Source organism: Aspergillus candidus (genome assembly GCF_002847045.1).
Source record: "Aspergillus candidus strain CBS 102.13 unplaced genomic scaffold BDW47scaffold_51, whole genome shotgun sequence".
In the NCBI taxonomy this organism is placed as follows: Eukaryota; Fungi; Ascomycota; class Eurotiomycetes; order Eurotiales; family Aspergillaceae; genus Aspergillus; species Aspergillus candidus.
The window spans coordinates 1-22,485 of NW_020194056.1; the positions used below are offsets into that span (position 1 = coordinate 1).

Below are 22,485 nucleotides of genomic sequence, written 5' to 3' on the forward strand. Positions count from 1 at the left end.
TCAAAAAATAGAAGATATACATAAATAAAGGTGTAATATTGCTTCCTTCCTCATGTGTCATGTTTGATCTAGATCAATTCTCCCTTCCTTCCTTCTTGACGAGTCAGAAACAGAACGAATGGAGAATGCTACTTTCCGGATGCGGTAGTGCAGAGCCTGCCCAGAGTTAAGCTGAATAGAGACTTGACCAGATAGGAAAGTCCACTTTATTGCACAGACGGGGTAGGTACCAGACAGGATGGATACATTGTCGTAAGTAGGCTGATCCTACCTTAGGTACCTACTACCTGAGATACTATACTAGTGTACTTTCCTTTCTCGGTCTTCCAGTCTTCGAGTGTTCGAGTGTACATTGATTATGTGATCGAATCGACAGAACTCAAGCCAGACAAGACACAAAAAACACAAGATGAGTCCGCAGCTGCAATGAAACAAGGAATACTCCATACAGGAGCAGAAGTTCAGCTGGGCAAAATCTCGATGGAAGGATAAAAAAAGATCAATGCCCTGTTTTCAAACTCAGTCACCTCTGAGAAAATGATTAAGAAAAGATAGAAGTGAATAAACATGAACAAAACAACCGCTCAAACTCCAATTGCCGCCCACTCCTTGCTGTGAAAAAAAAAAGAAAAAAACCAATACAGGATGGATAATAGATAACACGTACAAAACCATGAAGTGAATCCATACAGGTAAGACCTTGTAGGAATGAATAATAAAGAAGAAAAATGAGAAAAAAATCCGCCAAAAAACTAATAACGTAGTAACGCCGCCTTCGAATGCCTCTTAGGAAGTGAGTACCCAAGTCCCAAGCACCCAATCCCAGTACCAATATCCAGTACCCGTCCATAATCATGTCTCCGTGACCACATTACCGTCCGCATCGGTGATGACAGTCTTCCCACCGTTGGTCTGGCTCGCGTCCTCGTTATCATCAGCGGGCAGGACGACTTCGACCTTCTCTACGATCGACTTGCGTATGACCGAGCGAGAGAGTTGTGCCTTGCTTTGTGCACCCTTGCCTTTGGACGTCGGGCTTACGGGCTGATCGGCGGTTGAGGTCTCGGTGGGCTTGCTGTCCACAGTTGCGGCCTCGGTGACCCCGTTTATCACTTGACTGTCCTCAGGAAAGATAGACTTCGCTGCTGGCGCGTCGATTTGGACACCCGCGTCCGAGCCACCTACGGATGTAGGCGCACCGTCATCTAGTTGGCCGTTCTCAATGCCGTTGGTCTTGCCGCCCGGGCCTGGCGAGCCCTTGGTAGGAGAATCGCCGAGCTTCGCACTGCGTCCCCGCCGTACACTTGGCGTGTTCGCCACGGGCGTCATGGCCGTGAGAGCCGAGGGCCGTCGCGGGGTGCTCCGACCGCTCATCCGGGAGTTGGTTGGGGTGGAGCCAACTCGGTTGTACGTGCTCTTGCTGCCGAATGGTCGGCCGGGCTTCCGCTTGAAGATCGGGGCCTGAACGGGCGGGTAGACTTCGAAACGCCAGGCCGGGATACTGGCGGCGGGGTTCTCTTCCGCTGTGGGAGCATCGGACACTGTGGAACCCGTAGTCTGGTGGTGAAAGCCGTTGAAGTTGGTGAGAAGACCTGTAGATGGAGGTCCAGCAGGCTCACTGGGGCCTCCAGCGTCGGGGTGCGTGATGCCGTTCGTGGCGGGGGCTACCGTGCTGCCCTTCCCGCCGAATTTTGCTGACATCTGATCGTCTTCATTCCCGGACTCTTTCACACCCTCGGATTCCTCCTCTTCCTCTTCCTCCTCTTCCTCCTCCTCCAGGCCCTCTCGCGGCGCAACGGCGTGTAAGGGAGCACGATCAAAATGAGACTGGTTGTTCCGGCCCATGATGTATGGTGTCCATACTAAGGCGTCCGGATTCAGCTGGACATATCCCTTGATCTCCCAGTTCCTGATGCACTCCTCGAAGTAATTATAGTCGAGGCGTAGCGCATACGTCTTGGTCACGGGATCCCGCACCAGAGCGCGGAGGGCCTCCAAGCCGGACACGATATCATCAGCAGTCATGCCGGTCCGCTCCGAGAGGTCGACGATGCTGAGCGGGGTTTTCTGGCCGCGTAATTGGTAGGACAGGATGAGTCGCCAGTAGTTCCGATACGACACCAGACCCAGATCAGAAAGCGGTTTCTCCGGAGAGCCCGTTTTCCCTTCGATTCGGGTCAGCAAATAGGAGAAATCGATCAGGAGGTTTCCGTATCCTTTCCGTTGGTGAATGGGAAGGGTGAGAATGCAGGAGACATTGTTGGCAGAACTAGGCCGTTTCTCCTTGCTGAAATACCCGACAAAATGGCAACCTAGATCGTCAATCTCGGTCATGACGTAGAACAGGAAAGGCTCGACATCGTAGTAAAGGGTCTTCGACCCTAAAAAGAGTTTGGCGAGCAAACACAGATTCTGGCAGTAGACCGGGTTCTTTCGCCCGTCGACCTCGAAAATGGAGATGGAGCCCTCGCGGTAGATTTCGTCACCCGGGGGATGCTTAGCCGGGCACTTGAGCTTATGGCGCCAGGCGACAAAGGCGGAGTTCATGTATTTCAAGCAGAATTCACAGATGTAAAGCACCCGGTTGCGGCTGTACTCCTCGGGGTAGGGGGCCGCATACCAGGTCTCGATCTCGTACCCACCAAAGTTGATGTACTTGATCTTGGACGGCGGGCCCGACACTTTCTGGGAGACGTGCTGCACAGGCTCTCCGCCCCGTTCAGCTTCAAGAAGCCGTTGCTGCCACGCTTCTTCGGCTCGTTGCCGCGCAGCTTCGAACCGTTCGCGATCATACTGGGTAGGTAGTGTCCGGGACGTGTCTGCGTCGGTTTCGGACAGGATGCCGCCGTAAGGTTTCGATTTCGACTCGTCCATCTCACGGTCGTTGAAGGAATAGAAGGGGGCAATGTAGGAGGCGGGGGTGACAGGGGCAAAATGTGCTTGTACCTGGTGTGCCTGTGCCGGGACTTCATGCGCGGCAGGAGTTGCCAAAGCGGTTCGCCGGGTCCGAGCCTGCGCCCTTCGGGCCGAATTGAGGATCTTGGACACCTTCGTCTCGTCAAGACGAAACGCTAGGACAAGCTTGCCGTACTGTTTCGAAAGGACACGACAAGTCTCCGGTTCACTCTTCCGCGTCCGCCGGGAGCGAGTCCGCACGGGGGACATGGTGTCGGAGTTCTCGGCGACCAGATCGCGCACCCCCGTCGACGACTGCCGCAGGCGTTTTCGAAGCACCGGCATATGTTCCTCTGCCTCCACCGACTGGGTTTTCCTCTTGCGCAATGACCGGGAACTATTCAAGAGATCTTCATTCACCGACACCGTGTTGAAGATTGAGTGGAAACCCGAGCCCTCCTCCCCACGGTGGGCGGGCATGAGTTCTTTGCTCATATTCTTGGGACCCATCATTCGCTGAGGCGCGCTACTCTCCCCAACGCTAGGTTCCAGCTTCTCCCGCACGCAGGTCGGGCATCTCCAAGGGGGGGCGTCTGCAACTTTATTAGCATCGAGGATCCTCCACCAGTCATTAGAACCGGAAAATACCTTGTGCATCGTTTAGTGCGCTTTGTTCACGGGCACACTGCCGGTGAGCTGTCGGAAGGACCAGGTTAGTAACGATCGCCAAGAGTTTGGGGAGCGCCGGGCCGCAAATCAACGTACAGTGATCGCCGCAGACTGCACAAGTTAAATACTCCTCATACTCCTCGCTTGGATCATGATACTCATCCTGGTTACAGAATCTGATTATATTGTCAGCATTCACGATAGTGTACCTCCGGAGTGATGTGTTGAAAACCACACAATCGAAAACAAATAGCTCTACAACAATACCAGAGGGATAAAAGAAAAAAGATTTACACTCACAGACAATTACCGCGAACCGTATTATTGTCCACCTCGGCATCCTCCCGGGCATTGCTTTCTGCCTCCCATTCGTCATCGGATTCGGGGCTACTGGAAGCAGAAGCCTCCCGATCACTGTTGCTGTCGTTCTCAAAGGCCGGATCCCCATTAACATCGGCATCGGCATCAATATCGTCATCCTCGCCTACCGAGGGGGCATCATCCGGCAGCTTGACCGCCCCAACGGGTTCCGTCTCATCGTTCTCACCGGACCCATTCATCTCCGTATCCGGCTCCCCTTCCGCATCTTGTTCGTCCCCGGAACCACCTCGATCCTCCTCGTCGGTTTCTCCAGAATACGCACGATGGACGGCATCCTGAAGTTGTTGATCCATCTGGTATAGGTCGGTCTCCTCCTCGCCCTCAGCGTCCAGGTCACTGTCCACCGCGGCCGTGGAGGGCTTCACCTGGGGGTCGTGGTCGTCGGGGACCGGCGGCGGCGCAACACCAGCCGGCATGGTAACAGTCACGGCGGTCGCCAGGTTGAGCGGTTTACCCGAGAGGGGAGAGAGGAAGGGTTGTGTGAAGGAAACTCTAATCTCTTGTGGTTGATCGGTAACCTGGCAGTTGTTGAGGCTACTGAAGCTCCCCGTGCGAGTCGACAATCATCTAGTGCCGCATGGGGAACATCAATGCGATCGATGCTCACCACCAGACGGTTGTCCCACGAGCCTCTCTAAGGTAGGGAAACTGCGCAGCTCTACTGTGTTGAATTAGCGACGAGTTGGGGAAGCAGCGCAATCAACACAACCATGGACGGGGAGTGACAAGCATTCGAAAGAGAAGGCAGAATGGATAGAACACGAAACGACGCGCGAAGGAGAAACCAACATAAAACAGAAGAGTAGAGGCAAACAAATAGGTGAAAGAAAGGCGTAACCCCACGGAGAGTACTATCGTCGTCAAAGACTCAGGAGCGAGCAAGTTGCGTTCGAAGTCGGGGGGAGGAGGTTGGACGGCGGCGCGTCGATCCACAGCGGACGAGGCGTCTAATTATCGATTTGGAAGGTACCAGAGAATCCGGCGAAGATTATAGTGAAAAGGATGTAGCTGAATGGTCCTCTGAATCAACGCAACGGAATAATAATCATCATAACCATCATCCACCGTCGCCCCTTCTCCTGCTTTTGGCTGTTGGAGGTCGCTGGATGGCTGACCGGCTGACTCAGCCGCCTTTTCCTTGCCCCGCTAAACCGCTTTGGTCAGCTATGCGCCAGACCTCAGCGGCATTCCCGCGGTCGTCAAACCACCGTCCTTCAATTATTCATTTCTCCTCCTCCTCTTCTGCCTCTGTCTTCTTCTTCTCCACGCCAATTACCTTCCTTTCATAGCAACCATGGGTGTCCCCTTCGAGGCTCTGATTCCCTATGGGATCATCATCGGCGTACGTGGAAATCCAACTTTATCTCGCTCCATTCCCCCCCTCTCCCGGAAACAACCGAGTCAGTGACTGACGGCATGGCGGATTGACAGATGTTCGGTGTGACTGGTATTGGTCTGGGAGCGGTTAAAACCTTGTCGAACGAGGGCAAGCGGGCGCGCTGGAACCGCGATCTGTGGGATAGAGTAAGTTTCCTCTGGTCTCTGTTCTTTCTGGAGCGGACGACGCTGCGATCGGAACAGTTTGGGCTAACGATTATGCAGCAAAGTACGTGACATGACCCGATTCGCCGAGTTACCTGAAGAGATGGAATTGGAATATCACTCGCTAGGGAGGGGACTCTCGGTCGTTCTCAAAGTTGAAGCTAATCATTCGAACACAGTGATGGAACGGGACTACAGACTCACGGGAACGAAGCGAGGCCAGTCGACCAATGTGGTAGCGCCCAATGGCTTCGAAGTCAGCAACCCGTGGAAGGTATGGTTTAAGGTTTCTGTCAGTGGGAGGTGCGATGAAACTAACGTATGCAACAGTTGGAGAAGCGGATCTATTAGAACACCCGAATCGATATATCAACTTCATGAGTTTCTCTTCTTCGCTCACTCTATTCCTGCGCTTCTGTGATAAATATCCCGCAATTGAATTATATACAAAAGACAAAAAAAGAAACAAAGAAATCTTCCATATGTACCATCCACCAATCGGATCCCATCATATCGTACCAACAACACCCTATCCTCCTAGGTAGTATGCAAAGCTCTACTTAATCTCAGACACCATCCCCTGAATCCCATCCACCTCCTGCGGCAACAGGACAATCCCAAACCACCTAGCCAGCGCCTCCACTCGATCCCCATCCACCGCAAACGTCCCCAGCACCTCCGTCTGCCCCAGCACCCTCCTCTTCACGTCCTTCCCGGACAAGATATAGACCCCGCGCGGCTCCAAAGTGGCCTCGTCAATGGCAAGCCGCGTACAGAACAGCGCCTGCCTAAACCAGCTCGCCGGCCCCTGGCTAGTCCAGAAATTCATCATCGCAAAATCCTGCGGCAGGAACTCGACCTCCGAGAACGAGTAGTGTGGCACCCACGCGCTGCCCGGCTCGTACCGCACCTGGTAGATCCAGACCTTTTGCGTGTGGTCCACGAACTCGGGGAGCGCGTCGTGGATGAGGCGCATTTCGCTCGGCGCCATGCAGGTGACTGCTTCTTCTGCTGCGTGAGGCCGTAGCGGGAGGGGACTGGTTGGCGTGTTGTTACCGAAGCCCACGTCCACCTGGTGAACTCCATTAGCATTTATCTTTTGGGCGAGGGGGAGGGGGGAATGAACCCACCATGTATTTCTGGCCGTCAATGGTCACAATCAAGACCATGTGGTTTCTGCAAGACACAGCATCAGCAACGACCATCCAACCAGCACGTAGCCTCAAAGCCTCAAGACGGAAAGATAAAGAAAAGGAAAAAAAAAAACAAGACATACAGTGATAAATACAGCTCCTCACCAGGCTTGAACTCTCCACCAGTCACAGTTTTACACACCCTCCCTCCCGTAGGATAAACCTGGTAACCCAGCGAGCACAAGACACCATAGAAGAGGTTGGTATTCTCCATGCAGTAGCCATCGTGCCGGCGCACGACCAGCTTGTCGAAGACGGCGGCGGGGTGGGTGGAGATGGTGCGATGCTGCGAGTAATGCAAGGCGGAGTTACCCCACGGGACAGCAGCCAGGTGCTTTCGTTGCAGGATTGTCAGCGTGGTCAGGGGATCTGTCTGGATGGATTGCTGGAGGGACTGGAGGCGGAGGTGTTGAACCCCTGTGGGACTGGCTGTGGCGTCTGCATATTGGATGCGCTGGAGGTAGAGCTCGAGTTGGTCGGAGTTGTAGGTGGGGGTGTTGGATGGCATTGTGCTACGTGAGTACTATACAATTGTTTAGAGAGATGTATGGGGAGAAGATCATGGTGTCAATTGCTCAAAGATAGCACGGTATTCTGATACGGCATTAATCAACCGAGCCCGCGGCGGGGTTCCCCGAGTGAACTAAGGTACTAGCCATCGGGCTAATTGTGGGTGAGTGGAACGGCCATGGTTGTGTCTGGCGGTTAAATCTATAAGCACGGTCTTTCCGTGCTTATATTACTGTCCTGTATAGTTTTATTTAACCATATCCCGTGTGCTTGGGTTCATATTCAGGTTGATGATACCGGAATAAATATCCAAGATATTCAACACATACGTTAGAAGTACCGGAAATCTATTTAAAAATAGAATCAAAGCCTGATCAAAATCTCTAGAGATGCTTCAAATAAGATTCTATCAATGTGACGTGCAGATATTGGAGATGGTTTGAAATATAAGAAAAGAGGTTCATCTGCATATCGGCCAGGTCTTTAAGCTAGGGGAGAGTGACCTGTATTTTGTATAACGCAACTTGAAGAGATGTATGATACATTCAACATAGTTCATATTAAGGTACATCCTCAAGTCTCCATTTTATTGGACCAACCTCAATACATAATGCTTGATATAAACGTTACTGCTGTGGGAGGACCGATGAATCGGTCAAAGCATTGATGATATTAATGAATCATAAAGATATAAAAGGTCGCGAATAGTTGCAAGACTGCAAAAAAATCAACTTAGGTCGGAAAATACGCAAGTTAGCTGACATATTGGTCGGTTGCATGCATGTCTCGCAACTCCACAACTGCCACAGTCAGATATCTTTCTAGATAACTGATAAACGTGTACCCTCGCTTGCATAATAGAGTCCATTTCGCGTCCCACATTACGGTAATATAACTTCAACAGTGTTAAATGTTGAAGTCCAGCAGTTTAGCGGCTTAAAACCTAGAGACTTCTAGTTCGTAGACATCTCCTTAAAACAACCAGCAAGATTGAAAGCCACGTACTCGTCGAAACGGCTCGTTGCATCTGGCTTAAATAGCGGCGCTTCCATTTCCCCCATCGCCCGAAAAAATCGATCAATAAACCGACCTACATCACTCAGGTGGAGAATTTTCGCGACGGCAGAGTGGATCTTCAGAAGACTAGCTGACGGCGGGTCTATATCGTGGTCTGGGGCGAGATCGAGGGTCCGGGTGACAGGAAGCTTAACCCTTTGAAGATGGGGCGGGTAGTCTGGGCGCACCAAGTCGATCTTGTAAATGTGAGGCCCAATGTGTTCGAAAGCTATTCTGAATTGAGAAAACAGCCAGCGAGCAGGACGGGTCATAGTGAGCGCATTCATGGGACGGTAACCAATGTTAGTCCCACAGATGAGAGGGACAACAGTGGGATTGAACATATTCAGGATCCTATGGGTCATCTGCATGTGTTCAGTCTAGATAGATTGTAGGCGGTGGGATCAAAGAATAGAATCTGGAAGGGTACTGTTTCCAGGAAGTACCCCTCGGCTACAAAGATGTCACAACGCTTTTGGCCTTCGTCAGTAGTCCTATGTTCAGTGCAACAGGTACACACCAATTTTGGATCGTCCATATTGGTGGAGGACATAAGAGCGTGAGGAACTATGTGGGCCACTTTCAGAAATTCCATCGCCTCATCGTCCGGCCACAACATGTCTCCATTGTCATCTCGGCAACAGTCCCCGTATCTGTTGAGTCGCTTATAAGCTTCCCCAGTATCGAATGTTCCGGTTACAACGCATCTATAGCGATCACGCACGTAACAGTCTCGGTGTGAAGGGGAGGAATATTCCAGAGTTTCAAAAAGAGATGTTTGCGCAGGTTCATATCGTTTGTCAGCTGATTCTATCACTGGGCCAGTTTTAGTTGCTTGCAGCCCAAGCTTGTGTATAGTAACCTACAGGGCAAGAAAAAATCATCGATCAAAAACCTCGCGAACATGGCCAGGCTTTCACCAAGGGCACGTTGGTTCTCGGTGGTCCATGTAATGAAGCCGTCCAAACGAGGTAGAATGCGATGGAGGGAGGGCTTTGTGTCGAGTGGGGTACCATCTAAATAGTGTTCGATCAGTGGGAAAAAGAGGTTGATAAAACTATCCTTGTCGAGAACCTCCTCTTTCGTCAGGCGGATCAAAGTAACTGGTTTGAAGCTGTTTTTGATTGTCTGTGACGGTTCAAAATGTTGTATGATACTATCAAAAAGCCTCAACGCTGCATCGCGGTCTGGCCTCAAGGGCCGGACTCCTTCCAGGAACATCTGACGCTGGTTATGTGGAAAAGTCATGTCGGTCTCAAGTCAGAAGTACTTTCAATATTTATCAAGCAAACGAAGCAGTCTATCTTGATACTGTAGACCGGATAACTCAGATAGATGCTCGTTTATATTGGAAGAGACATGTATCCAGATTTGAGACCGGTTTGAATTTGCCGAATATATTCCAAGAGAGGTAGACGAAGCCTGATCAAACTATAATACAAAAAAGATTTGGTAGCCTACAGCCTAAGCGTAAATCTCAACCCGACTGCAGGCCGACTTCTCCAAAACAGTGACAGGTAATAAGTCCATGGTTATCACTTGATTAACTGGCAATATTCACTTGCCGAGTTGGGTTCAACTTCTCTGCCATTTTCTCAACTGAACGAGGGTAAATGTAGCTTGATTAGTGTTGAGAAGCCAGTGATGTACAACTCAATAAGTACAACTCTAGACAGACAACCCCTATAGGTTTGAAAATATACTCAAAGGAGGGGCCAGTTTGCATGTTATTATTCATCATAATATATTGATCAGTGTAAATATGAAACTCAAGTTGATAGTTAGAATATACAGTAATTAATAAGCATCATCATACGTCATGATCCTAGAACACCCGATGCTGATCAGGAACACTCCTTATCACTATTAAAAGCCCTAATCTGATCTCCTTTCTTCCGTCATCGGAATCCTTCCTATACTTTACTCTCTACTCTCTCTACTCTACTCCCAAATTTCTAAACATTGTCTATTCTACCAACTTCCCCATGCTTTTCACGCCTCGAGTCCTTCCCCGAATCATCTCCACTCCACTCCGCTCCCCAACCTTCATCCCCACCGTCCACCGCACCATGTCCTCGGCCGCAACCTCCATCGCCCAAAAGTTGGACGCCCTGCGTAATTACTCCGCCTGCGATGTATGTTCATTGACTTACCATTCAATCTACCGAGTTCTCCAATTCCAATACTAACCACCAATAAGGTCTCCGACGCACTGCTCAAGATCCAAAAACTACCCGAGGGAACAACACCCCGCGCAGGCCACCTAGCCGACTTCAGTATGTCCTCACTCCTCAATCTCTCCCCATTCTCTCGTAAGGGATCATGGCATACCGCTATATATGATAAAACATCAAAATCCAAAACTAACAAATCCGGAAAAAAGCCCCCCTAACTCCCACAATCGGCCGCAACACAACAACCCCCAAGCTGATCGCCCCCGCATCAACCTTCAAATTCATCCCCAAAGCCGAATCCGCCTCGTCCGACCCCACCCACGGCTTCCCCGCCGGCACGCACTGGGTCGATCTCGCCGAGCCGGGTACCGTCGCCGTCATCGAGCAGCCTCAAGGCCAATACTGCGCCGTGCTGGGCGGTATCATGGCGGTGCGCATGAAGACGCTCGGCGTGGAGGGCGCGCTGGTTAATGGGCGCGTGCGGGACTTGGACGAGATCAGGGGGTGTGGATTGCCGGTCCGTTTTCTCCCTCTTTCAATCTTTTTTCTTCTTCCTTTTGCTATTTCGTTTCCTATCACCAATACCGCATACTATGTACTTTTCCTTGATTGAAAATATTAATGATGATGATGATAGGTCTGGGCCCAAGGCACATCAACCGTCGGAACAGGAGCCGAGGCCAAACCCGGTGCGCGCAACGTCCCCGTGACAGTCGGAGGAGGGGTGACTGTATCTCCGGTACGTCTTGACTTCCCTACCTCCTTCTCCTTCTCCTTCTCCTTCTCGCCACGTTGAATTTGATTCCCGCATTTGAAATCCCCATGTGTTAATGTTTCAAAGGGCGACATCATCTTCTGCGACCCTCTCGAAGGAGTCGTCTTCATTCCCCGGGACCTCCTCGACCAGGTGCTCGACGTCATGCCGAAGCTGATTGCCATGGACGACAAGGTGAAGGATGCGGTGGGGCAGGGGATGTCTGTGTTTGATGCGTTCAAGCAGTTTAGGACGAAGATTTAGATCTTCGTGTGATTATTTACTTTTCAAGATGTGTGTATATATCGGATATCAGGGGCGGAATTATTGATGGTTTACATGTGATGGTGGGTTGATCAGGATGTACTATTCCATAGGTAGGTATTGTACATAGCATTTCATTCGGTTTGATTAAAACCGTTGATAGTTGATAGGTAGTATGCAAACATCAAACCAAGTCGCTGTACAAGAAACTAGAAACTAAAACAGAGATATATATAAGACAGAAAAAGAATCATGATGCCAGATCATTGCTTTTTTGAGAAACACCCCTTACTCGCGCACCCACACGGCGGCCATACCCATACCGGTACCGACACACATGCTGGTGACACCGATCTTCTTGTTGGTGCGCTCCAGCTCAGTCATCAGGGTGCTGATCTGGCGGGAACCGGTGCAGCCGAGCGGGTGGCCGAAGGCGATGGCACCGCCCTTGGGGTTGATCTTCTCCTGGGGGATGCCGAGCTCGTTGATGCACCAGACGCACTGGGAGGCGAAGGCCTCGTTGATCTCGAAGATGTCGACGTCATCCTTGGTGATGCCGGCCTTCTCGAGGGCGACGGGAATGGCCTTCCAGGGGCCGATACCCATGAGCAGGGGCTTGACGCCGACCACGCTGGCGGCGACGTACTTGCCGATGATCTTCTGGCCCAGGCGCTCGGCGGTCGAGCGCTTCATGAGCAGCACGGCGGAGGCGCCGTCAGAGATCTGCGAGGCGTTGCCCGCGTGGATAGAGCCGTCCTTAGCGAAGGCGGGGCGGATCTTGCCCAGGGACTCGGCGGTGATGCCGGGGCGGATGCCGTCATCGGCCTTGACGGTGATGGTCTTCTCCTCGCCGCTCTTGGGGTCGGTCCACTTGACCTCCAGGGGGGCGATCTCGGCGTCGAACAGGCCGGCCTTCTGGGCGGCGAGGGCCTTCTGGTACGAGGCGGCGGCGAAGGCGTCCTGGGAGGCACGGGTCACACCACGCTCCTTGGCCATCTTCTCGGACAGGACACCCATGGGGACCTTGCAGTTGGCGGACTCGGGGTGGCTCTCCAGGAGGTCGGAGAACTCGGTCACGGCACCGGGGCTATTGTCCAGTTAGACTTTGATTCTCAATTTCACGATGGGGAAAACCCTGTTTTTAAGGAGGTACGTACCCGTACTGCGAGGACATGCTCTCAACACCGGCACCAATGCCGACATCGATCATGCCGGTCTGGATGGCGTTGGCAGTATCAACGATGGCCTGCAGGCCACTGGAGCACTGACGGTTCAGAGACTTGACGGCGACCGACTCGGGGAAACCGGCGACCAGGGCGGCGGCACGGAACTCAGTGGCACCACCACCGGGGGCCAGGACGGAGCCGACGGAGATGTCGTTGACCTGGCTGGGGTCGATGCCGCTCTTGTCGACGACGGCCTTGAAGACACCGGCCAGCAGGTCGGCGGCGGCGGTATCCTTGAAGCCACCCTTACCACCCTTGGTCAGGGCGGTCCGGAGAGCGCAGGTGATGACGATATCATCGGGGTGCTTCTCGGTGATGGCAGCGGCTCCCTTCTTGCCACCGGGGCCGAAGTGGGAAGCCACCTGGTTCAGACGCTGTTGGGCTGTGGAAAAAAAAAACGGTTAGTGATTTTTATCATATGGTGGGGGAAAAAACTTCTTGTCTCTTTGGAAAACTCACCACCAGACATGATTATGACGTCAAAGGGGTATCAGGAACGAAAAAAAAGATCCAAGATGAGAGAAGATGAGAGAATGAAATCCAAGGAGTGGGACAAGGGAAGGGACGGTTCTTCTTATAAAAATCGGGGGGAGGAGGAGAGATCCGGGGATGAAGCTCGGAGCAATCGCCTTTTGTAGGAGAAGGAGATGTCCCCATCCCGTGAAAGTACCGAGGTTCGCCGTATCAACGTTGTTCCGGGATCTGCCGGGTCACGTGTCTAGACGGGCATTATGGGGGCGCTTTTTTTCATGTGAACCTTGACGTAACCGAGTCTGTCTTTGATTAGTGTGATTAGTGATGGGCTCGGAGATTGCATTGGAATTGTCATCAGACGGACATCATCAGCTTGTCGATCAATAGGAGTCTATCGATTTTTCTGATCATCTGCAAACGTCTGTTTACACATTCCTGTCTCGAAAGCGCTCTCGGTCATGGGGCTGCTGCAATGTTCCAGCCGGTCTGCCATACGACCAAGACCTGGGTGTACCTAATAATTCCCTCAGATACTGTCTCGGACAAAAGTTACACAGCATAACTACTTGCTATAAAGGCTGAATTCCGCAAGTGAGGACGGCAGCCGCAGCCGAGGTTGCAAAGAAACTCACCCTCCAGCATGCAGATTGCTGGTGAACCCGCCGACAATGGCGCCGACCGGAAGGCGAGAATAAAAGCCCTAACATCGATGGCTCTCCCGGTCGGCCCGAAATAGTCGCTGATCATGCCGGTGATAAACTGTCGATGATACAGCGATAAGGCCAAAAATATCGCTGGAAATATGCGTCAAGAAAAGAGGCCGAGAGATGCGACACTCCAGGACGGCACCGCTGATAGATGAACATGATGGGATTCCATGTGTAATCCGTGGGCGATGACACCTGACGCTGGTGCCTCATCTTGGTCCGTAAGGAAGATGAAGGCGGTGCTGAGGGCCACCGTGAGCCAGTCTCTGAGTTGGGCCAGTTTCGTGGACTCTGGAGGTCGTCATCGATATCGACTACCCCTGTCTGCACGCCTTCTGTGTGACGTCGGGAGTTTAGTTGTCGACCACAGCGGGAGATGCTTGTCGCCTTCGACCTCGTTGACCACTGCCATCGTGACCTATTTATCGGCATGAGAAAGGATGAGGTTGGATGACTGTCCATGATCTATTGAAGGAGAGACCTCGAAGGCACCATTGCTCGAGCATGAGGAGACGGTTGTTTTGGGTTTATCTTGCCTGGCGCTCTCTTGTTGTCAGTATACCAGGACGATGGCAACCTCCTTTGTCGTTGTGTGACAAAGAGCATCCCTTGTTTTTAAGCATAGGCAAGAGGATGACCAACGGGTTTAGTCCAACGTAAGGAGGCATGGAAATCTCCCAGAGACGATCACATTGGTACCTGTCTCAGTTTGACATGGCAAACTGATGCTGATGGTCAGATTTATGTCATAGTACCTTTATAATATGTACACTTCTTCGTCTCGATTTCAGAAGGTAGGATGGTAGGTCGCCAGATCTTAAACAGGAGCTCTAAACAACCATACCAACAAGAATGAAACTGTCGGTATGTCACAGACAGCCCTTCGCCTGAAACATTTATTTCTTTTGGGTGGGTGATCCCCTAGAATAGCATGGGACTGTTGGAGATGGCAGCGTGCCAATGGACGCAAATAATATCAGGGAACAAGGCAATTCTCCCATACTACACAAGACTATCAATGATTACTTTGCTAAATTTCCTGATGTTCCGAACTAGGAAAAGCGTGCAGGGCCCTAGCGATGGGTTAATACCATGCAGCTTTAGAGCTATTGACTAGGTATAAATACTCATTTGGAAAGGCTGCGCGAGCAATGTTGGCCAAGTGGACTACTCTGCCTCGCAGCCCAAAGCTGCCCAAAGACGAGAGTTCTGGAACAGGTTGCCTACATAAAACCTCCCCTTTGTCGCTGGCACCACTTTCCACGCCATCTTCTCATTGAATGGTCAACCAGTCCTGAGGGGGCTTTGACCGTACGGAAGGAAATCTGCTACATTTCAAGGTTAGTTAGGGGGGAAGCTTCAACAAACAGACGTTAATCACTTTCAGATGTGCCACTGGGAGGATAGATACTTTGAAGACTGCGGTTGTCCTAGTGGCCATGTGAGAAGGGAGCCCCCCGGTTGTGATCGAGGCAATTGTGTCATCCATACAACTGAACCTCAACAAAACTTTACTGTTGTGTGGCTGCCAGGAAAATGTTCTCGTCATCAATATTTAACTCCGCCAAGTTCGCAAGAGAGTTACCAATAGCTTTCCAGTTTGAGCGAAAAATCTTGGTTTACTACTTCGTGCCTGCGTTGTGTTCGAGAGATCCCTGAGAAGCACAATGTGGGGTTGGGAACAAAGCTTCTACCCAAGGTAGCCTGGCATCAGAATCTATTGTTGTTTTTGAAGTCATCAGCCCCGTCTGGCGAGCTTCAGTGTCCAGTTCTGGGAGGTGGCTGGCTTCTTGCTTTTGTGTGGCAATTTGAAGGCTTATTTGTTCGCTTCTATCTATCACTCTCGTTGCCAACCAGGAATACCAACATGATACCTTGGCATGTTCCAGGGACTCTGACGGCACAGGAAGTGATGATCTCCAAGCCACAACCATAACATCCATATTACCCCGCATGTCGCTTTTGCATGTCATCACCGGGTGTCCATCCCGCGAGCAGGGAAGTTGAAGCCTGTTAATGTTTCCACCACGACAACTTCTCCGAAGGTCTCTTCGCCGTAAGGCCTGGTTATCGTGCCGTCCCTTAGCTTCGGATCCAGCGACTGAAGTCGATTCTGCACAACCTTACTGTCATTGACCTAGCTCATTGATCCTACTAGTCAGTTTGATTCGACCCCGTATCAAAGAGCATTTGCTCTCTTCATGCCATGCTTCTGGCCTTCAGTCGTATCCTCTATGTTAGCAAGGATTCCTTCGAGAGTACTATTCTCCGCCGAACCATCCCTGAGCTCATGACTCGTGTCGCTTGGGAGAACAGACACCTCGACTTAGAAAGAGTAGATTCGTCACTACAAAGACAGTGGTTGAAATTATACCATAACTCAAGGTGAAGAAGAAGGAAAAAAAAAAAAAAAAAGGTACAGTTGCAATATTCGGCATATGTCAAGGAATGCCTGGAGTCTGGCCCTCGCGTCGTTCTAGAGGGGTAAAGAGAGGCATGAAGGCATCTTGGAGCGGGTGAAAGCCACGTGATCAGCTAGCAGATCTAGGCCGTCGTGTGTTTGAAGTGCAAACTGTACAAACTACGTACCGAGTCACCGGTTGCCTACCAGCCTCTGTAGCTTCATTGATACCCTTCTTTATCAGACCTGGACACGACGATGCTGCAACTCGCTCACCATGTCCAGCGTCACCGAAATTCGTGAAGAGATATTCGAAAGGGCAGAGACACAACGACTTGTGATAAAGGTGCACACCGAAAGACTGGATTCCAGTGATTATCGTGTCTCAGCGGGCAACTTTATCAATGAAATCTTTCCAAATTGGGAGGATGACAGTCGGATTCGCTTCCTCGCAATTGAAATAAGGGGAGACCGCACCTTTATGTCCATCGATGTCTACAACTCTGGTTATGATTTTGACACGGCGCACGAAACGAAGACGATCCTTCCAGTCTATGTTCTTTGGCACCATAAGAGAAAGGGCTGGTTCGTCGTCAGATGGCCCCAGGAAGACGGACCTCTTGCCACGAAAATGGCGGAGCTCCATCGACTCAATGGCTTTGATGCCATCACACCATTTCTTGCAAATTTCAATGCACAGGTTGTTTATGGCAATCCTCGGGTAGTCTCTACGAATCGATAGTGCTGAAGAAAGTGGTACGACATGGGTGAATATTTGGAACTTTGGCGTATGGATACTCGTTTAGCGGACGGACAGCAGAGATACAATGGGGCGCTTTTCCTTTTTCTTCATAGACTTAGCACTTATAGTCCGAAGTGGTCATGGATCTATCTAATAACATCTAAAATTTCCCTTTGTATGGGTTTCTCAGGATATTTCAAGAAGTAGACAGAGCATCCCTGGAAGATTTTAGACTTTCGATCGTCCATAATATTATTTTTGTTTGCTTCTCTGTGATAACTACATCAATGATATCCGAGGACCCATTCCTGCACGGAACTAGATATGTTTTTATAGAGAAACTAGACAAAGCTGGAAGTCCATCAACTGTGATCGACGGGAGTCGGGCCAAAGTGGAGATGGCAAGCCGACGATCTTACTTCCGCCTTAGACTTTTCTCCGCAACACCTCCGTCTCTTCACCACCGTCCTTATCGCAACAACAACCTGTACTACTCCGACTGTACTCTCTCTCTCTATCTTTCTACCAATACTGCCGATTAATATATACAATTCAAGCGCCCATGCTTCCCATACGTCTCCTCCGCACGATTCCCTCCGTGCGCCCCGTCGCATCCTCCCCATCACCATGGCTTCAACTCATCTCCGGCCAACGAATCCCCTCATACGTTGTACGTCACTGTCCATGCTTCACATTCAGACCCAACCCAAATCAAAGACACTTTCCTAACAGATCCAAACCCACAGAACCAAACTCGCCCCATCACAACCACTCAATCCACCCTCTTTTCCTCCTCCTCGCCAATTTCCTCCTCCCCCTTCCGCCTCAACAGCAACAATACCACCACCCCCCCGACAAACCCCGAACACGACACCCCGGATTCCGAATATGCATCAGACAAATACGCCCCCTACAAACCCAAACGCACCTGGCCCCCAGACATGCGCCGCCTCTCCCCCAAACACCAGTTCCGCCTCGAGCGCAAATACCGCCGTCGCGCGGCGCTGAAATTCGCTCGGCCCCAGTGGATGAAGATTACCAAGCTGGTGCAGTGGGGGGTTATCTCTTGTGTGTCCCCCCCTTTATCTCCCTTTCTTGAGTCATTCTTGTCTTTACGCTCTTGGTTATCGTATGGTAGGTGTGCTAATTTGACTGCTGCTAGTTGTGGTGTTATATGCGGTGCTCTTCATGGAGTGGGATGAGCGGGGGAGTCCGTTTGATGATGTTCGTTTATCCCCCCCCCCCCCGATATTTCTCATATTCTCTTTTGGTTTGATGGTTTGGTACTGACAGTGGTGTTATAGCTACGCAATGCTGTCTTCGGCGCTGTCAAGGGCGCGTTTTCGACTCCGGCGCCTCCAAGACCGGTGCAGAAGGGTGATCAGTCTAGAGACTAGGGGACTGGATTTCAACACTGTTTTGATAAAAGGACTGGATAGACAAAGATATACATACATACCATATCAAACGGAAAATGCAAATATGTATAACAAGTATAGAATGTACAATACACAACTTCCTATGCCATTTTACAAGACGTTCCAATCTAGAAAATAGAGGAAGAAATACACAAATCAATTCATTCATTGCCGTATCAAATATCCGAACTACAGCGCCTTTTTTTTCTTCTTTTCTTTTTTTACTTAGTTGTAAGGAATGAAAATGAAACCATAAAGCGATTCCGCTTGCCCATGCACTTCCCAAGAGCCAGTCATCAAGTGGGGAGTTCCGTTCCTTCAGTCATTAAATCATTTCGTTTCGCCGTGGCCGTTCATGTAGACGGATTGAATGCATCCAAAGAGAGAGAGAAAAAGAGGGGGGAAAAAAAAGAAAAACTCCGGAAGAGAAAGCCAACGCCGTCACGCACTCCCCGAAAAAAGATCAACGTAAAAGCAATGATGGAGGGGTAGACCAAGAGCAGGGTGGAAAGAAAAGACCGCAACGCCGTGTCATGACCGTCAATTGAGGGTGTCGAAGAAGCCCGTTGGCAGCTATAGTCAGTGCAGTATCAAATATAAAGAAAAGAGAGAGAAAAAAAGATAAAAAATAGGAATTAACCAAGAATATTTGGCTTATTACAGCCAATTGCTGACGCCATTGACCCGCGGAGACAGTCGGTCGTTGTTGGGAGGGGCATCCAGTGCCAGCTCCAGTTTGGGTGGCTGTTCCGGGAGAGCGTTCTTCTGGGGGCTGCCAGGAACCTTAGTGGGCGACTTCCTGGGCGAGCCCAAGTCAGGTCGCGGTGGTCCCTCACGCACAGCCAGGTACGGCCAGTCGTCTTCGATGGAAGCCGCAACCCAGGTCCGCAGGCAGTCATGGACCGAAGAATAGAATTTCTCCTTGCAGGTTCGCAAGCTGCCACCCATGACCTTCTCGAACCCCGAGGCACGCAGCTCCGCCCGCAGCTGGTTCCGATGCTCACTGGACGGCAGAGAGGCCACCAGGCCATTCATCAGGTCCAGGTGTGCGGCCAAGTAGTTGGTGGCATCCCACTCAACGCCCCCCACGTAAGGCGCGGCAGGCACTGGGGGTCGGGGCGTCGGGAAGTGTCGCTCACGGTAGCCGCCCGAGGCCAGTTGCCCGGTCTGCGCGATCGGGATCACGTTCAAATGGTGGAGGAAGATCCAAAACACCTCCTTGGTGACATTGGTGACCTCCTTGCACCACACCCGATAGGGCCGTGATTGATAGATGTTGGCAATAAACGCCAGGGGCTGATTGTCTTCGGCGGGTGCTGGATCGCGCAGGTAGGAAAGAATCCGCGCGGCGCGCGCGGTCGCGTCCTCATCCGACGACGCAGCAGAAAGCTGCGTGAAGATAATGGTGATGATGATCCCGCGTGTGGTATACTCGCTCGGGCCCTTCTTCTCCTCGTCGAACAACATCTTTAGCAGCGCCGGAAAGAGCTCTGCTTCAATCTGGGTCAGATGATGCAGTGCGATCGAGGTGGTGCAAATGCCCTTCAGACACAGCAGCGTTTCGTGGAGCAGGTTATCCTCGTGCTCCTCCCTGTCCGGCGTTAGCACGTCGGTCCATGGGAACGGGACCAAATTACAAACCTCCATTCCACCTTCATGATGCGGTAGAGCAGCTGGACAATCTCGTCCATGCCCCCCTCACAAATAAACGTGTCAACCCAACTCACGGTCTCGTTCCGCAAAAGGAGCCGTAGCTTATGCATCTTGCCGACCTCGACCATCTCCGGTTTCTGGATCTCTCGTAGATAGTGTACAAAATCCGACGGATCGGCGGCTGTATCCTGACAGGCCGTGGCAGAAAGAGAGGTGGTTGAGCTGGCAGGCGTCAGGACTTTCGACAGTGTCGCGGGTTGTGTGAAGTCTCCCGATTTGGGGCGACGGTACGAGCTGCCACTTTCCGGCCGGGACTTCTTGGGGGACGAAGGGGCCTTGGAGAAATTAAAGCCACGGCTTCGCGAGCGCGAACGGGACCCCTTTCCATCATGGCCCTGCCGTTCATCCTTCTGATCGTTCTTACGGCCCCGCCGGCCGGTACTGTCATTCGCATACACACTGGCCCCGGCGCTGTGGGGGGTGTTACTCTCCGTTCGATCCTTCTGGATGAAGTCTACTTTGATGCTCGTATCCAAGGACCTCATCTTGTCCCTCACGTTATGAGGAATGTTCCTAGCATCCTACATGGCTGTCAGCATCACATCATCTTCCAGGAGTGGTGAGAAACAGGGTCTGTCAGCACTTACCAGCAGCTTCTCAAATTCACTCTCAAGGTCCTTGGCATTTAGGCGCTTTTTCAATTCAGCCTCATGCTCTTTCGCATTGAACGCCGAGATTGCCGCCTGGACCCGGGAGACGCGCTGCGGGCTTTGTTCCGGACGTTGCTCGAATTCGGGTCGAGCTGCGGGCCCCGACAGACCTCGGGGCCGTCCGTGTCGAAAAGATGTGGAATCCGCTTGATCAGTCGGAGGCGGTTTACCGGCAGGCAGGTGGTGGGATGATCCGAAGAAATCCTTGACTTTGCGCCCCCCGGCAAAGAAGTCTGACTTTGGTCGAGGCTTTGAGCCCTCACGGTTCGACAGAGACGGCTGTTGGAAGTCATAGAAGTTGCGCTGCTGTGCAGGACTGTAACCCTTGGGCGTGTAAAGCGAGACCTCTTCCTGCAAGGTTCTCCGCTTTCCCGGCGATTGGGGCGCAGCGCCCCGGTGGGAGAACGAGTCGTTCGGATACCCATTCCAGGGAGGAGAAGACATGTAGTCTCCCAGGTCTGTGGGACTTTGATTTTCTTTATCACGGGAACTCTTGGACTCTTCCGACTTTCTCCCGCCCTGGGAGCGTTTCAAGATGGCTGTCAGGCTATTGGCCGACTTGGCCTTCTTGGGCCTCAAGTTGGATGATTCTTCGGGGGGAAACTCTTCATTCTTCTGGTCTTTTCGCTCCATGTAACTCTTCAGAGACTTGAGCGACACAGCGCTCTTGGTCTTCTTGTGCAAGGTATTCTTCTCCTGTTTCTCCAACGACCGCTGGAACGACAGTTCGTCGGCATCGCGGTTGGGAATGATCTCCGCCAGCGGCTGGTTCAAGGTGGCGTAGGCTTGGTCGCGGGGGGAGACGAAAGAAGTGTCAAACGGTTGCGCCTGAGATCGTCTGGCTGCGGCGGCATCGTCTGCGGATTGGTTTCTCCGATGGCCCTTGGAGGACCAGATCGAGCGAAGGACGGACGGTTTGGTGGGGGAAGCACGAGTGGCATCATCGAAGATCATCGGTACCTGAACGCTGGGAGTCATCTCGATCGTCTTTGACCTGAAAGGAGAGGGTATTAGCATGATGTATGGTTGCACAACGTAGGGTGGGCTGGTTGCCGCCGACATACCGTGAGGATAGCAAGCAAACAATCAATTGGCAAAGCAATCACCCCGAAAGTCTCCCAGAAATAGAAAGAGTCCGAAAAAGAAAAGAAAGAGAAACCGACCCGAGTGAAGCAAGAACGAACAACAAGCAAATAGTGGATTAAGAGAAAAGAGACGACATTGACAAGTGATGAGAGGGCCCACGAGCACGAAGGGGAGGGAAGGGAGTGAGATCGTCAAGAGAAAAGGTCAGGACAGTCAGTAGAACGGGAGGAGAAGAGAATCGAGTCGAATAACGGGGGTGGAGAGGGGAATGGGGAATGGAGGAATGATAAGGTGAAACGGATGGAGATGGAAACCACAACAACCGTAGTCAAGTAATTAATGCAGGTCTGTCAGAGTCAATCTATCAATCATGGATCGATCGGAAGATCCATCGCCATAATAATCAGACCTCTGGTCACTACTGCGTGACTACGTAGTTCACCATGTTTTCCCCACCGGACGAAGCGCTATAACCGGAGGGTAAACATGGTGGTGGTTGCGGGGGTAACGGGGTTTTGTACGAGATCTTTGAATCATCTTTGGGGATCATTCCTGCATGTCTCTCTCTCTCTTACACTCTCTGTCTGCCTGATTTGCACGACATCATTTGCCTTGACGATAGAATGTCCT

At 51.5% G+C, this 22,485-nt stretch overlaps 11 protein-coding genes across 11 annotated transcripts; 5 read left to right on the forward strand and 6 right to left on the reverse strand.

Moving 5' to 3' along the window:
- Nucleotides 1-121: 121 nt before the first annotated feature.
- On the reverse strand, nt 122-4,976 carry BDW47DRAFT_110911 (putative histone acetyltransferase). The gene is made up of 5 exons (XM_024813832.1): nt 4,735-4,976; nt 3,865-4,606; nt 3,661-3,740; nt 3,544-3,591; nt 122-3,488 (listed from the first exon to the last, which is right to left on the reverse strand). The coding sequence occupies exons 2-5, from the start codon at nt 4,359-4,361 to the stop codon at nt 853-855; spliced, it is 3,261 nt and encodes a 1,086-aa protein (XP_024669092.1). The 5' UTR covers nt 4,362-4,606; nt 4,735-4,976; the 3' UTR covers nt 122-852.
- Nucleotides 4,977-5,099: 123 nt separating this feature from the next.
- Nucleotides 5,100-5,941, forward strand: BDW47DRAFT_68187 (NADH dehydrogenase [ubiquinone] 1 alpha subcomplex subunit 1). Its single transcript, XM_024819600.1, has 5 exons — nt 5,100-5,287; nt 5,377-5,469; nt 5,548-5,551; nt 5,667-5,761; nt 5,818-5,941. Exons 1-5 carry the CDS (start codon nt 5,240-5,242, stop codon nt 5,836-5,838), a joined length of 261 nt encoding a protein of 86 aa, XP_024669093.1. The 5' UTR covers nt 5,100-5,239; the 3' UTR covers nt 5,839-5,941.
- A 34-nt stretch (nt 5,942-5,975) lies between these two features.
- On the reverse strand, nt 5,976-7,329 carry BDW47DRAFT_68197 (arylamine N-acetyltransferase family protein). Its single transcript, XM_024819601.1, has 3 exons — nt 6,764-7,329; nt 6,618-6,663; nt 5,976-6,559 (listed from the first exon to the last, which is right to left on the reverse strand). Exons 1-3 carry the CDS (start codon nt 7,186-7,188, stop codon nt 6,044-6,046), a joined length of 987 nt encoding a protein of 328 aa, XP_024669094.1. The 5' UTR covers nt 7,189-7,329; the 3' UTR covers nt 5,976-6,043.
- An 814-nt stretch (nt 7,330-8,143) lies between these two features.
- Nucleotides 8,144-9,467, reverse strand: BDW47DRAFT_119777 (uncharacterized protein; the record flags this gene model as incomplete). Its single annotated transcript, XM_024815396.1, has 3 exons — nt 8,144-8,626; nt 8,767-8,953; nt 9,109-9,467. The coding sequence occupies 3 exons, from the start codon at nt 9,465-9,467 to the stop codon at nt 8,144-8,146; spliced, it is 1,029 nt and encodes a 342-aa protein (XP_024669095.1).
- A 676-nt stretch (nt 9,468-10,143) lies between these two features.
- On the forward strand, nt 10,144-11,631 carry BDW47DRAFT_110917 (RraA family protein). The gene is made up of 5 exons (XM_024813833.1): nt 10,144-10,381; nt 10,447-10,522; nt 10,630-10,937; nt 11,058-11,159; nt 11,262-11,631. The coding sequence occupies exons 1-5, from the start codon at nt 10,232-10,234 to the stop codon at nt 11,436-11,438; spliced, it is 813 nt and encodes a 270-aa protein (XP_024669096.1). The 5' UTR covers nt 10,144-10,231; the 3' UTR covers nt 11,439-11,631.
- Nucleotides 11,632-13,261, reverse strand: BDW47DRAFT_110919 (3-ketoacyl-coA thiolase peroxisomal A precursor). Its single transcript, XM_024813834.1, has 3 exons — nt 13,124-13,261; nt 12,596-13,046; nt 11,632-12,525 (listed from the first exon to the last, which is right to left on the reverse strand). The coding sequence occupies exons 1-3, from the start codon at nt 13,131-13,133 to the stop codon at nt 11,727-11,729; spliced, it is 1,260 nt and encodes a 419-aa protein (XP_024669097.1). The 5' UTR covers nt 13,134-13,261; the 3' UTR covers nt 11,632-11,726.
- A 446-nt stretch (nt 13,262-13,707) lies between these two features.
- Nucleotides 13,708-14,277, reverse strand: BDW47DRAFT_119779 (uncharacterized protein; the record flags this gene model as incomplete). The annotated part of the gene is made up of 3 exons (XM_024815397.1): nt 13,708-13,788; nt 13,844-13,932; nt 13,983-14,277. The coding sequence occupies 3 exons, from the start codon at nt 14,275-14,277 to the stop codon at nt 13,708-13,710; spliced, it is 465 nt and encodes a 154-aa protein (XP_024669098.1).
- Nucleotides 14,278-16,351: 2,074 nt separating this feature from the next.
- BDW47DRAFT_110924 (uncharacterized protein) lies at nt 16,352-17,131 on the forward strand. Its single transcript, XM_024813835.1, has one exon. The coding sequence runs from the start codon at nt 16,524-16,526 to the stop codon at nt 16,986-16,988; it is 465 nt and encodes a 154-aa protein (XP_024669099.1). The 5' UTR covers nt 16,352-16,523; the 3' UTR covers nt 16,989-17,131.
- Nucleotides 17,132-17,550: 419 nt separating this feature from the next.
- Nucleotides 17,551-18,385, forward strand: BDW47DRAFT_128414 (uncharacterized protein; the record flags this gene model as incomplete). Its single annotated transcript, XM_024816847.1, has 4 exons — nt 17,551-17,658; nt 17,735-18,056; nt 18,151-18,212; nt 18,293-18,385. 4 exons carry the CDS (start codon nt 17,551-17,553, stop codon nt 18,383-18,385), a joined length of 585 nt encoding a protein of 194 aa, XP_024669100.1.
- Nucleotides 18,386-18,592: 207 nt separating this feature from the next.
- On the forward strand, nt 18,593-18,980 carry BDW47DRAFT_68255 (uncharacterized protein). Its single transcript, XM_024819604.1, has one exon. The coding sequence runs from the start codon at nt 18,680-18,682 to the stop codon at nt 18,896-18,898; it is 219 nt and encodes a 72-aa protein (XP_024669101.1). The 5' UTR covers nt 18,593-18,679; the 3' UTR covers nt 18,899-18,980.
- Nucleotides 18,981-21,931, reverse strand: BDW47DRAFT_68254 (uncharacterized protein). The gene is made up of 4 exons (XM_024819603.1): nt 21,834-21,931; nt 20,707-21,763; nt 20,048-20,640; nt 18,981-19,997 (listed from the first exon to the last, which is right to left on the reverse strand). Exons 2-4 carry the CDS (start codon nt 21,745-21,747, stop codon nt 19,064-19,066), a joined length of 2,568 nt encoding a protein of 855 aa, XP_024669102.1. The 5' UTR covers nt 21,748-21,763; nt 21,834-21,931; the 3' UTR covers nt 18,981-19,063.
- Nucleotides 21,932-22,485: the final 554 nt, after the last annotated feature.